Here is a 13,547-nt window from a genome sequence, read left to right on the forward strand (position 1 = left end):
GCCTCTCGCAGAACGCAACATTCTTTTCCGCCGTCTCCAAGACGGCACACGGCGATAGTATCAACATGTTCACCACGGTTCGGACTGGTAAACTAACATATGAGAACTCTTTTATGGTACAACTAGTGTGCGGTATCTTTTACACTCTATGACCGTGTGGCTTTCCTCTCCCATCGATAATTAGCATCGTCTAACACAGAATCCTTAGAAGTTTCGGCTCATGTCAGCCCTGATTCTCTGGTAGTCTAGGAGGCCCTCGATGCTGCCGACGGCGCTGACAGCGATGTCCTGGTCCCAGAGCTTGCGGTTGGCGAAGGACATAACGTCCTTCTCGGTGACCTGGTCGATAGTGCGCTCGATCTCACCAGGGGTCATGCGGCGCCCAGTGGTGACGAGCTGGCGGCCGATATCCTCAGCGACAGCCGATGTGCTATCCAGAGATAGAAGGATCGAAGCCTTCAGTTGAGCCTTGGCACGCTCGACCTCGGACTCGGTGACGTTGCTGGAAAGACGGGACCATTCTCGGAGGGTGAAGTGAACGAGGTCATCGAGACGGGTAAGCTTGTCAGAGACAAGGTAGATACCCCAGAGACTGCGAATGTTAGAATTGGCCCTTGCCATAATAAGTGCAGAGTAGTAAACTCACCCAGTATCACTGTAGCTAGTAGAGAAGCTCATGAAGCTGTTGGCCAGGTCGTTGGAGTGGACGAAGCCACTGAGCTTGCTGCCCTGGTGGGGAGCGCTACCCATGGCCTTGTCGTAGTTGCCAACAATGGCCTGAGTGACCAAAGCGGTGAAGTAATCCGGGTCGTCCCAGCTTACACCCTCAACGGCAATGGCGATGTGTGCAGCGGGGATGGTGTCATCACGAACTCGCAGGTCGGATCCAATGAATTGGGGCTTTTGCTTAGACAGGAGGTAGGCAGAGTTCTGCGAAGAAGTGGTGGGCAGACCGGAGAAGTTCTTCTCGGCAAGTTCGACAAGCTGCTCGTGAGGAATACCACCAGCACCAACAAGAACCATGCGGTCGGCGGTATAGTTGTCCTTGATGTAGCCGGTTAATTCGGTGCGGGTGATATCAAGGATGTTCTGGCGAGGGCCGAGGATGGTGCGGCCGAGAGGCTGGTGTTGGTAGGCAGTAGCATGGAGGTGGTCGAAAACAACCTCGTCCAGCTGCTTCTCGACCTCCTCGGATTCGCGCAGGATCACATCGCGTTCCCGCTCAATGGAGGATTGCTCGAGCTTGGAGTTTTGGAGGATATCGGCGAGAATGTCGACGCTCTGGGGAACATCGGCGTTGAAAGCTCGGGAGAAGTAGACGGTGTTTTCACGCTGTATTCATGTCAGCCTGAGGCCTTTTGAAAGTTGCCCGCAGCGCCGCTTCGGAGGTGCTCGGCAATTGAGTAATTATACGCACCGAGGTGTAGGCATTGAGGTGACCGCCCATGTTCTCGATCTCGAGCTCCAATTGCTGCTGCGTTCGCTTCTGGGTGCCCTGTGATAACGGTTAACATGCCTGAACGGAAGACTGCGAGCTCGGCGGCCCGGGCAAGCGGGTTCTCGAACCTTGAAGGCAAGGTGCTCCAGGAAGTGTGCGGTGCCATTGTTCTCGTTCGTCTCGCTCCGCGAACCGGCATCTATCCATACACCGACGGTAGATGTGGAGGCGTAGGGGGAGTGCTCCGTTGCGACGGTCAGACCATTCTTGAGCGTCGTTGTTTGCGTCTTTGCGCCAAGAGGAGAGGTGACGGGAGTAGCGAAACCACGCTTCAGAGGGCGGAATGCAGAAGGGGCAGCCCGGCTGCGGATCCCCCTGGGCGAGGTTCAATGCGAATCTCCGGGAGGCCATCGCGAATTGAGATGGGGGAGAAGGGCGAAATGTGGTCGTGAAGTAGGTGATGTGCGTAATTTGACGCAACGCAGCTTGGGGCCTCAAGTGTAGTTAGCCAGCTCTGAAAAATGAAAGGCGGACCTTTCGATAGCCGTCGGGCAAAACGCCACGAATTGACTTGAGCCACAGCTGACCCGAGCTTTTGGGGGATCCGTGATTTCCCATTTGTCAAATAGGCCGCTTCCGATTGGCTCAGATCGTTATGTAAGCAAGCATGGGTACTTGGATACTTTGCCCGCATACGATTGGCCAATGGGTTGTTTCCAACTGGAATTGGATGAGTCGGCAGGTGCTACGGCGTACTCCGTACTTGCTTCTTGGCTTGGTGTCATCCAATGCTGTAAGTGCCCGCTTTGTCGCTGGCATCGATGATCAACGCTGCACAACTGGTCCAGGTCGGTGAGGCTTTATTCACTCTTCTTCCTTCTTCGTTGGTACCTTAAGTACTGAGCTGCTACCATGGGTGACGAGCCTTACGACTTTGCGACCGAATTCCAGGCTGTCTTCATTCCGAAGCAGAAACCCCCCACCTGAGCCATCGACCGAGGACATGGGGGTAAGTCTCAAGCTACCCTCCTCTGGGCCAGGTCACTCAACTCAAAGCTGGGAACGGCCGGTTCACCGTTCTTCTTGAAGTCGAGAAGAATGACGCCGATGAGCCTTGGGAAGTTGCAGCTTGGCACTCGTCTGATGGTGATGAGTGGAAAGAAGAGCCAATGACGCCGCTCAAGGAAGGCCTTGGCTCGACGTCGATACAAGGTGTCGAGACAGATAATATACGCATATACTTCACTTCTTCGTTCTCTGTTTCTTCCAACCTCAACTTCACATTCAAGTTCCGTAAAGGACCCGATGAGCCCTGGCGCTGGGCAAGGGACCAAATGAGCATTGGCGATGGCGCCGTCGTGGTCAACCCCGAAAGGGCCCTTGGCACAACCGACTTCGCTGATGTTGTCAAGGACCTCAACCCTGACCTCAAGATCAAATCGCACATGAGCCAGAGTCGAGGGACCGAACTGTGGAGTATAGAGGCACCGGTCGGTGCCGCCAAAGGTGAAGATTCCACCTATGCTGACACGCGATTGGGTACCCCGTGGGGAGGTTATCTAAGGTAAAAACCCCACCGAACCCCAAGAGTCAATTATTGAATCATGATAGCATGCTACAATGATACTGACCCTCTCAGATGGGTTGCTCTTGTTCGTATTTGGACGCCTTGGCTTGCGCCTCGGCACGGCAAAACCACGTTTGAACTTGATAAAGATGGCATAGTCTTGGGGTTCATCAACCCTCAAGGGCAGCATCTTGTTTTGCTTGCAGTCAGTGGCATTGACGATGTTATGACTGTGTTCCGACATACAGAATCTGGCCAGGTCTCACTCCATGTAAGTGATCCATGACGGCTTGCCATGAGCAATCATGTCCTGACGTTAGATCAGATACGCAACGACGGGGAAGCCGAGTCGAACGGTTTGGTCCTGGCAGCCATTGGAGATCACTTTGAAAGCGCGCTAGCTGCCGTGGTGTATCATTCCCGGAATGTTGTACTGGCAGCCAAGAAGGCCGATGGGGCGCTTGATGACGAATTAAAGGCGCTGAAAGATGATGTCAAGATTGAGTGGATGGAGAATTGGTACGACGGGCTAGGCTACTGCAAGTATATCTCTGAGTTGCTCAGTTCGAAGACTATACTGACAGAGTCCAGGCACTTGGAACGCCCTGGGGCAGAATCTGACGGACGAGAAGGTGTACAAAGCCGTTGACACACTCGCCGAGAACAACATCAACGTCACAAGCCTCATCATTGATGATAACTGGCAGGATATTGACTACACTGACCCCAGCCAGTTTCAACGAGGCTGGAACAGCTTTGAGGCAGACCCCAAGACCTTCCCCCAAGGCCTCAAGCATACCATCACTCACATCCGCTCCAAACATCCCAATATTCAGCACATTGCGGTTTGGCATGCCTTACTTGGTTACTGGGGAGGAGTTGCGCCTGGTGGTCAGCTAGCCAAGACCTACAATACTGTCATTGTTGAAAGGGAAGACTCGAAGAGGCGTAATCTACCTCTTGGAGGCCCCATGACCGTCATTGCAAAGCAGGACGTCAGCAAGTTCTACGATGATTTCTATCGGTTTCTTTCGGACTGTGGAATAGACGGTGTCAAAACAGATGCCCAGTTCATGATCGACACATGGGTGTCCGCGAAGCATCGCCGCGAGCTGACAAAGACATACCTGGATGCTTGGATGATATCGTCTCTTCGACATTTCAGTATTAAAGCAATTTCGTGCATGTCGCAGACTCCAAACATTCTCTTCCACTCGCAACTGCCACGCAACCGGCCGGCATTGCTGGTACGCAACTCGGACGATTTCTTTCCCGCAATCCCCAAATCTCATCCATGGCACATTTGGACTAATGCACACAACGCACTTTTCACACAACATCTCAATGTGCTTCCGGACTGGGATATGTTTCAGACAGTCCATGATTACTCTGGCTTTCACGCCGCAGCAAGGTGTGTGAGCGGCGGTCCGATTTACATCACAGATACTCCAGGAGAGCATGATATGAACCTCATAGGCCAGATGACGGGTCCTACTATCAGAGGAAAGACGGTGATATTCCGCCCGAGCGTTGTTGGACGTAGCATCGATCAATACAATGGCTACGATGACGATGCGTTGCTCAAAGTCGGCTGCTACCATGGTCGAGCTGTCACAGGCACACCCATGCTGGGGGTTTTCAACATCTCCTCGCGGCCGCTCACCGAGTTGATCCCGTTGTCGCGGTTCTCTGGAGTCATCCAATCGATGAAGTACATCATTCGAGCTCATAAGAGCGAGAAGGTATCGGAGATTGTCACACCCAGCTCGCCTACCGCGCTCTTGCCGGTCTCCCTCGAAGTGCGAGGGTATGACATCTTCACTGTCTTCCCACTATCACAGTTCCAGAGCGACACAAAGGGCTCGGTATACGCAGCCAATCTTGGTTTGATTGGGAAGATGACGGGCGCAGCTGCCATCATGTCGAGCGAGCTTGAGTTAATGTATAACGGTAAAGTGATGCTTGATACCCGACTCAAGGCCCTGGGCACTCTTGGTATGCAATCATTCCAACCACCACATTGCTATTATCGTATCTCAGGTGCTAACAAACTGAAAACAGGGCTCTATATATCCACACTTCCAGACATGACGATCGAAGGGGACTTCCTAGCCACGATCCAGGGTGGAGTGATCCCACCACATACCGTTTCTATCAGCAAAGCCGACGCCCGTGTTCTCCAGATAGATGTGGAGGCTGCGTGGAATGAGATGAAACTTGATGTTGGATGGGGAAATGAGCTAGAGATCAAGGTCTTCTTTTCCATCGACGAATAAACAGGTCTTATACATGGAGTCACACAGACGTTGATGAAAAGGCACACGGAACTTGGAGACAAATATGACAGATTGACATAGTTTCTGGTCATCAAATCGATGCTTTTCCTAGGATGGTGTTGTTCATCCTTTCGTACCGCTCAACATTTGCAGGGCTGGTGACAGGAAATGTGACATCTGTGATAGATTCGATGTATATAGCTTACCTCGGCACTTGCCGTGTCACAGTTGCCAATAGCACTTGCAGCGATGAACCCTATATAAATGCAATGCGCTTACACCGGGGAAGACTTGTGCCAGTGTATACCCCTGACTAAGCCCCGGATTTGGCATGAGCCTAAAGGGTTCCATGACTTTCGAATATATTACTATATAAGCAGCTCCCCCACTTTCACCCCATGTTTGACCACGACACTCATCTACCAACTCCAACAACAAAAGCACGATTGGTCACAATCACTGAAGTATAGCCCACAAGCTACAATCATAGTCATCAATATGTCTCCCAAGGTGTTCTTGTAAGTTATACGATTTTGATGAAGAGGTACCTGGTTTGGAACCACGACTAACTCTGCTTCAGCACTGGCGTCACTGGTGATTTACCCTCATTAAAATTGGTATGGGTGGTTGGGTAATGCGTTTTTGGCTTACATGGACCCAGGCTACATCGGCGGCGACGCTTTCCATGCGTTGTACGAGAGACATCCAGACTACGACTACACCCTCTTGGTACGCAACGAGGAGCGAGGAAAGCTTGTGGCCGAGAAGTACCCCAAAGTGCGTTTCGTCTACGGGGATCTGAACTCGACAGACGTGTTTGAGAAAGAGGCTGCGGCCGCAGATGTCGTAGTTCGTAAGTGACGCCAAGTCTCCTTCTGGCGTTGATGTGGCCATTTTACAGGGAATCATAAACTCAAGGGGTTCCATACCTAGACACTGCCGACTCGGCCGACAGCATGCCCTCGGCTCTCGCCATCGGCAAGGGCCTTGCCGCCGGGCACAGCGCTGAGAAGCCCGGCTACTATATTCACCTCTGCGGCACGGGAATCCTGATGGACACGGCGCGTTGGGGCGAGCCGCCGCTGCCCGAGAACGCGTACCACGACATCGACGGCATTGAGCGGATCCTGTCCCTGCCGGACACCGCCTACCACCGCGACGTGGACAAGGTCGTGCTCGCCGCCAACACGGCCGATGGCAGCGTCCGCACCCTGATCGTGAGCCCCCTTGCATCTACGCCCGCGGCCGCGGCCCGGGGAACCAGCGCAGCGCGCAGGTGTACCGCATGGCGGAGACCACGCTCAAGACGGGCTACGCACCCATCTATGGCACGGGGAAACGGAGTGGGACTGCGTGCATGTGCGCGACCTGTCGCAGTTCTTTGTCTTGGCCGTCGAGGCCGCACTTGATCCGGCGAGGGGTGCGAACCCGGAGGTGTTCGGGCCGCGTGCTTACTACTTCCTCGAGAGCGGGAAGCTCGTCGCCGGGGAGCTCGCCCGGTGGATTATGGACGAGGTCAACGGTCAGGACCTCCTGGAGAAACCGGCTGAGCTGAAGACGTTCGAGAAAAAGACGCGGGCAACGCCAGCTTGGCGTGCAATTCACACGGCGTGGCGGCCCGGGCTAAGAAGTATCTTGGCTGGAAGCCGCAAGCCAACAGTCTCAGAGAGGAGATACCGGAGGTTATCCGGAGTGAGATTGCGAGGTTGAGGGAGAGCGGTGAGCCTAGTCAGTTGAAGAAGCTGTGATAGGGGTAGTCCTACATAGCTGGCACGCATGCTTGTGCTATACATTGTGCCAATAGTGAGGGATTGAACCATCTATCGAATGAGTGTCTATAACAGCGATGTTCCTGGATTATTGATATAGTGGCAGTACTGTAGTATTGTAAGTGAGCTAAGACGAAAGCTGGAAACGTGATAATCTCTGGCTTGGCGTGCTCAGGCAACTCTACAGAGCAAGAGACGGTTCTACAATACTATCAGTTTTACTGGGCCTGGCCGCCTGAGCCGCCTGGCGGCCGGGTCACAGTTCCAACCACCAACGTTCCAACTGGAGACCAAACAGCCAAACAAGCTACTCCGCAGGCCAGCTGTTCCGCGCGTCGTAATTCTTACATGATAAGAGCATCCTGGATGGGCCACTTTAGTCACCAATGGTCCGAGTCTGAAGTCATCTGATGGACGGCTTACGGTCGCAAGTCAGCTGGGCTCGGTAATAGCTTGGAAGTCGAGTGGCAGGTGGCCCGGCTTGTGCTTATCAAGGGACTTCTCGGAGGGTCGGCAAGACGGGGAAACAATTCTGCGCTTTGTCCTCTCAGCCGCCATCGATTGTCCCAGCAAGTTTAGCGCCATTTGCCGTCGCCCTTCATTGATCGCTTTTGCATATCAAGAATTGCAGCGACGAGGTCTTCTTTTGACAGCCTCGACGGCGCACAACCACGCTCTACATTCCTGCCCAATACCTACCGTCGGGTCAACATGTTACCCTCCTCGGTGCGGCGGGTGGTGGCCGCGGCACCTTCGTCACCCTTGCTTTCCAACCTCGTACCGAGCGCAACTCGTGCGACAGCCGCAGCCTCCCTCGCCTTCCCTAGGACCCAGCAGCGAAGACGTTATTCCTCCTCCAAGCCCTCGAGCCCTAGTGATTCTCCGAAAGGTCTCCCCGCCGGCCAGGTGACGGCTTCCCACGCCCAGGCTACCAAGACTGGCAGTGAGAAGCGCGGCCGTCGCAAGGCCAAGGACACGACAGATGCCCAGGGAGCTCTCCCCGCTGTTCCAAGCACGCAACATGTGCCCAAAGAATGTATGCAACCCCCGCAGTCTCGCATCTTTCTTAGACTGCCCACTGATATCTGACTATCTACAGCGCTCGCCTTATCGGCCTTCTTTGGTTTGCATCGCCCCATATCTGTGACGCAGAGCTTCCCCAAGACAATAAACGACGATGTCTTCGCCCAGATCTTCGCCCCGCGATCAAAGGGCGCCAAATACAACGACGTCATGTCTACCTTGACCCGTACAGTGGAGGAGCTGGAACAACCCATGTCAGGCATGACCCTTAACGAACAGCAGGAGTCTGCTATGGCCGGGGCGGATACAGAAGGGATGCAGAAAATCGAGCTTCGACACCCCGACGGGACTGAGTCGAGCTTTTACATCCAGCTGAACGCCATGGCCGGCCAGTTCGTTCCCTTCAGACCCCCTCCTCTGCCACAACCCGAGTCGGCGGCTTCTGCCGAGACCGGAGCCGAGAATGTGGTGGAACCCCAAGAGCAACACCGAGTCTACAAAGCTGTGCTTACTCTGGAGGAAACCACGGATGCCAACGGCGAGGTGCGCATAGTCGCTCACAGCCCTAAGCTGATTGAGGAGAGGACAAAGCCCCAGCCCTTCATCTCTCGCATGGCGGTGCGTCAATGGCGCCGCGAGGAAGTCCGAGGACGTGCCGACAAGATGATGGCCATTTCCGTGCGAAGGCAACGCAAGCTCAGGATGAAGAAGAAGAAGTACAAGAAGCTGATGAAGCGGACGAGAACCGAGCGACGCAAGCTTGATAGAACGTAAGGAATGGGCCTTGATCGCCCCTCCTGTGTACATAACATACAGCGGTTTCGGCACAGCCGCACTAGGGACTTTGATTTGGTGCATTCGCAACTGGCCATCATAATACGGTGTACGGTAGGGAATGTTTGTGTGAGTCTTGTTTGGGGTAATCATAGCATGCATGCTCTTACTACAAGAACAGCCTATAGAAGCGTACCTAAGCTAGTTTTGCCCCCTTGTGCATTTGAAATCATCTCTCATCACGCTGAAAATATTTTGCTATGATGCCGTGTCGATATACGCATTCAGGCAGTGTGGAATAGGCTATTCGAGGCTCGGCACCCCGGTATCTACTATATGGTGTCGGCCAAAGACTTTACCGGATTCTCGACCATCAACTCGATTAGTGACAATGTCACCTCAGCGGCAGCGAGCACCGTCGTCTCGCCGGGGTTGTCGTATATCGGGGCGACCTCGACCACATCGGCTCCCACAACACTGAGCCCCTGCAGTCCGTCCAGAATCGTCAGGAGTTCCCTCGTCGACCAGCCGCCTGGTTCGGCTGTTCCCGTAGCTACATTGTTTGGGCGTAAACATTAGCCACCGGGCAAATGCTAACAAGAAGGAACGCAATGCCCATGCCAGCTGGCCCTGGGCTGATAAAACGGGTAGCGTGGGAAGTCGTGAGGACTAACTACTTATACATACCTGGGGCGAATGCGGGATCCAGCACGTCGATGTCGACGCTGATGTAGACCTTGGAGTCGCCCACGCGGTCCTTGATCTGCCGGATGACGCCGTCCGTCCCGATTTTGTCGAGGTCCCGCGCCCGGATCATGGCGAAACCGCACCGCACGTCGTTGCGCACGTCTTCAGGGGCCCGGAATATGGGGCCCCGGGTCCCCGCGTGGATGGACGTGTTGGAGATCAGGTGTTCCTCGTTTGCGATGTGGAGGAAGGTGGCGTGGTTCAGTCTTCTGTAATCCGTAAAAGGCCACGGATATGTCACGTTAGGGTCTCCTTGTTCGAGGTAGCAAAAGGGGGGAAGCGAAATCATTCTGTATGGAGTGGTTGGAAGTCGCCCAGAGAGAATAAACGTACGCGTAGTCTGATAATCTACCCCATTGAGGTTTAGGATCCCATGTGTCTGAAGCCCCCACGAGTTAGTTGATTTGCCCAAAACATCACCATCAAGGCGAAGGCGGTTTGGTTATCGGCCGGCCCCTTAAGCGGTTGAGACTCGGTTCGTACTGACCGATGTGGCTGTCAAAATGAATCACCGAGACCGGACCCCAACGTTGATGGACTGATCGCAGGGCCGATAGGGTCGTGGTATGGTCACCCCCGAAGGTGACGATGCGCGGCGTGACGGAGTGGCTTTCATTGGAAGCCTTTCTCCCAGAAACCACCTACGTTTTTCCAACGTCGCGTTAGCCAGCCATTATGTTACCAAGGTAGGCGAGGCGGGCCAATGGATAAAGTATAGTATGATAAACGGGCGGGATTCACGGACCCTGTGAGCTTTGTCGAGCTGCCTCAGAGCATATTTATTGTCGAGCCAAGTCAACGGCGCATCACCGCAATCTACGATGGTCGCCCATCTATCCAGGATGCTTTTGCCTACAGCACCATGGTATCAGCGATACATAGGATCAATTTGAAGTTCCCAGATGCGGTAGGAGACTGAGATGTCTTACCAGTGTAGATGCTATAATCACCACCGTGGATTCTCTGGCTACCGGTTCGGATCCCACTGGGCCCGTAACGCGCCCCCGGGCCTCCCGGTGACGGCCTATCTCCACCAATGTCAGCCCATGTCTTTATATGTAGGAGTGCATATCTTCCATCGCAGTCTTTGGGTTTGACTTGCCGTATCGAATGGCGCACCCAGTATCGCGATATCATATCTCTGCCCTTTCTCAGCCTCCGCACCTGACAGGCAGTCGACATGGGGCAGGTTCGCGTAAGTATGAGACCCTTGGAACTGGCGGCGGTCCACGATATCAACGTCGCTGTAGTCGTCGTCGTCTTCCGAGCCGGGCGAGTATGCCGCTCCGAACATGGGTTTCTGCTGTTGCGCCTGGGGTATCGATGGCGGGTGGGGTAGCGCCCATGACAGCGCATGTTGGATGCGGACTGCGAAAATGAAATACGTGATTAGACGGTTCATGTTGTAAGGGCAATCAGTGTTCTACTGGGTTCCAGGTAATTTCGAAATCGTAAAGTCTACCGGATTTATAGTAATGTCGAAATGGGGATACCATTTCACGAGGTTAATGCTACTGCGTCGCCTGGAATCATATTACGATTCACCGATCACTGAACAGCCAGGTTGCATTCAAAAATCGAGAGGGCCTTGGAGTCTACTTTTGAGTTGAGGTACATCAAGGTGACAGTTAGTCTTCTTATCTCTAGCCCGAACTCGTACATGCATCGACGTTGCGTCATGCAGATTACGACTTTTTGTCTCATTGGCTTTTATTCATATTGGGTGTCAACGCCGCCGATATGCTCGGATGCACCCCAGATTTCTAATTGCTTCGTACAAATGGTTGTTGTTACATGCGTTTCTCATCTAGAGTGCCGTGATTAGTTCAACCAGCCCTTAGGTCCGCCCCATGTGCCGTTAACCATGTTGTTGTAGTAGACCCAGGGGAAGAAATCCTTCTTCAAATGGTAGAAAAAGCGGTTGGGGTTCTTCTGGTCGATGCCAATCCACTTATCGAAGGTCTCCTTGGGCACGCCACCGTACTTGAACTCGGCGAGCAGCACCTTGCCGTACTCGGTCAGAAGCGGGCACGACGTGTAACCATCGTATGCCGCATCGACGTCCTTGCCCTCCATCGACAGGAGCAGGTTTCGGACCAGCACGGGCGCCTCAGCCGTGATAGCGGCAGCCGTCTTGGAAGTAGGCAAGCTGGAAGCATCACCAGCGGACCAGACGTTGGGGTACTTCTTATGGCGGGTTGTGGCATCATCGACATCAACGTAGCCAGCTTCGTTGGCGAGGGCACTGTTCTTGACAAAGGCGTGAGGGCCCATCTTGGGCGTGACGTGCAGGAGATCAAACTGCTTGGTGACCTGCTCCTGTCCATTGGCAAATACTGCCTTGTCGCCGTCGATAGAGACAAGATCGTGCTGGAACAGTCCTTCGACGCCGCGGTCCTTCCTCATCTGGTCCAGTTCGGCATTGTACTTGGGAACGCCGAACATCACCGGGAGGCCAGTGGCAAAGGTGATCTTGATGGGCGAGTTGCTGGAGTTGGTGGGGTCATAAAGGCCTGCGCGCTTCCAGGTATCCAGACCGAGCCACATGATCTTCTGGGGAGCACCGGCACACTTGATAACTCCAGCGGGCTGCGTGAAGATGGCGTTACCCTTCTTCAGCTTTTGGATGGTACCGTAGACCTTGCTGCAGTTGTCCTGGCCGTAAATGGTCGACACCAGGGAGCTAGGATCGGCAAGAGCTTCCGGTAGGCCCTTGACACTTTCGTAGTTGATCTTGACTCCGGGTGCAACGACCAATTGCTGGTAGGAGAGCTTGTCCCCGTTGCCGAGGGTGAGGGAATTAGCATCGGGGGCAAATGCGCCGACGCTGTCGCCGTAGAACTTGAGCTTCGGGTCGATCAGACTGCTCATGGGCCGGCGCAGCTCCTCCATGGTCTTCAGACCACCACCAACGAGCGTCCATCCGGGCTGGTAGTGATGGAACTGTGCAGGGTCGATGACAGCAATGTCATCCTGGTTGAACTTGCCAGATTTCAGGAGCTGGTGGCTGATGGAGAGCCCAGCAGTTCCGCCACCAACTACGACGACCTTGTGGCTGCGTCCGGCAGAGGTTACCGGCGATACTGAGGCAAGACCCCGGGTCCCCAACACCAGATGGGGTCTAGCAGTGCGCGCTGCACGCGCAGTCGAACGGGAGAACATGGCTGTACAGAAAACGAGGGAATATAACTCGAATGAAGGCTACAAAGAAGGCGAGATTCTAATGGAAAGAGAGTAGGACAGAATAGGATCCCGGATTGCTCAACCCCTGTACTTAGCACTTCCGAAATTCAATGGGAAAGGTAATCAAGAGGTTGCCGACAACCGCCGTCTCTCCTGGACTAGGTCGCCGATCGCTAACGTTGGCAGCTTTTTTAGTCGACGAGTTCCTTCTTCGGCCGGCACCGCGATGACGTGATCGCAAAGTGCGAAACCGCCCCACCAGATTACATAAGGCACATTCCCCGTGAAATGTGAAATCCAGCGCCATGGGACGGACCATTTGCCCATCCCTGCTAAATCTTGCATTCAATTCCCACCCTAGCCACCTCGCCAACCCGCAGCATCCGAGCAGGCCAACGTGCCACTGGCCGCTATCCGCCTCTGACGTTCATAGCCGTGCGTGCCACCGGCAGAGCAGTCGGGTCTCGGCGGGCTTCCGGGCGGCGGGCTTTCACGGGGCATATGGAGAAACTCTGCTGGGCACTGAGTAAGTCCATCTGCCGCGCGCATTCAGCGGGTCGCCGACCAGCTACGAAACGGGGACTTATCCAGACCTCAAAGTCGCCGTCCGTCTCGGCCAACTCTTCGGGCATTGCAGTGACCAAGTTGACCAGTTCCAGTCCTTCTTTCCTTCATAAACTGTCTATTTAATATCGAGCGTGAGCAAATAATATCCGCCATGAAGTCTTTTCGTCCTCGTTATCGTAGCACACAAGTGTTCGCGGATTTCC

General features: G+C 54.1%; 7 protein-coding genes across 7 annotated transcripts; 3 read left to right on the forward strand and 4 right to left on the reverse strand.

Moving 5' to 3' along the window:
- Positions 1-204: 204 nt before the first annotated feature.
- On the reverse strand, positions 205-2,400 carry PG998_011263 (Mitochondrial-processing peptidase subunit beta; the record flags this gene model as incomplete). Its single annotated transcript, XM_066878079.1, has 5 exons — positions 205-592; positions 647-1,332; positions 1,418-1,495; positions 1,567-1,813; positions 2,369-2,400. 5 exons carry the CDS (start codon positions 2,398-2,400, stop codon positions 205-207), a joined length of 1,431 nt encoding a protein of 476 aa, XP_066727133.1.
- On the forward strand, positions 2,351-5,281 carry PG998_011264 (uncharacterized protein; the record flags this gene model as incomplete). Its single annotated transcript, XM_066878080.1, has 6 exons — positions 2,351-2,392; positions 2,479-3,002; positions 3,078-3,276; positions 3,331-3,568; positions 3,597-5,000; positions 5,067-5,281. 6 exons carry the CDS (start codon positions 2,351-2,353, stop codon positions 5,279-5,281), a joined length of 2,622 nt encoding a protein of 873 aa, XP_066727134.1.
- A 651-nt stretch (positions 5,282-5,932) lies between these two features.
- PG998_011265 (uncharacterized protein) lies at positions 5,933-6,991 on the forward strand (the record flags this gene model as incomplete). Its single annotated transcript, XM_066878081.1, has 3 exons — positions 5,933-6,134; positions 6,215-6,498; positions 6,551-6,991. The coding sequence occupies 3 exons, from the start codon at positions 5,933-5,935 to the stop codon at positions 6,989-6,991; spliced, it is 927 nt and encodes a 308-aa protein (XP_066727135.1).
- Positions 6,992-7,761: 770 nt separating this feature from the next.
- On the forward strand, positions 7,762-8,847 carry PG998_011266 (mitochondrial 37S ribosomal protein mS38; the record flags this gene model as incomplete). Its single annotated transcript, XM_066878082.1, has 2 exons — positions 7,762-8,086; positions 8,150-8,847. 2 exons carry the CDS (start codon positions 7,762-7,764, stop codon positions 8,845-8,847), a joined length of 1,023 nt encoding a protein of 340 aa, XP_066727136.1.
- A 332-nt stretch (positions 8,848-9,179) lies between these two features.
- On the reverse strand, positions 9,180-10,996 carry PG998_011267 (uncharacterized protein; the record flags this gene model as incomplete). The annotated part of the gene is given in 7 exon segments (XM_066878083.1): positions 9,180-9,400; positions 9,535-9,803; positions 10,082-10,089; positions 10,107-10,235; positions 10,340-10,446; positions 10,524-10,679; positions 10,693-10,996. 7 exon segments carry the CDS (start codon positions 10,994-10,996, stop codon positions 9,180-9,182), a joined length of 1,194 nt encoding a protein of 397 aa, XP_066727137.1.
- A 419-nt stretch (positions 10,997-11,415) lies between these two features.
- PG998_011268 (Sulfide:quinone oxidoreductase/flavo-binding protein) lies at positions 11,416-12,756 on the reverse strand (the record flags this gene model as incomplete). The annotated part of the gene is made up of 1 exon (XM_066878084.1): positions 11,416-12,756. The coding sequence occupies one exon, from the start codon at positions 12,754-12,756 to the stop codon at positions 11,416-11,418; it is 1,341 nt and encodes a 446-aa protein (XP_066727138.1).
- Positions 12,757-13,187: 431 nt separating this feature from the next.
- On the reverse strand, positions 13,188-13,409 carry PG998_011269 (uncharacterized protein; the record flags this gene model as incomplete). Its single annotated transcript, XM_066878085.1, has 1 exon — positions 13,188-13,409. The coding sequence occupies one exon, from the start codon at positions 13,407-13,409 to the stop codon at positions 13,188-13,190; it is 222 nt and encodes a 73-aa protein (XP_066727139.1).
- Between the last annotated feature and the right edge of the window lie 138 nt (positions 13,410-13,547).

This window comes from Apiospora kogelbergensis (genome assembly GCF_038363985.1).
Source record: "Apiospora kogelbergensis strain CBS 113332 chromosome Unknown utg000007l_segment0_segment0, whole genome shotgun sequence".
Lineage (NCBI taxonomy): Eukaryota > Fungi > Ascomycota > Sordariomycetes > Amphisphaeriales > Apiosporaceae > Apiospora > Apiospora kogelbergensis.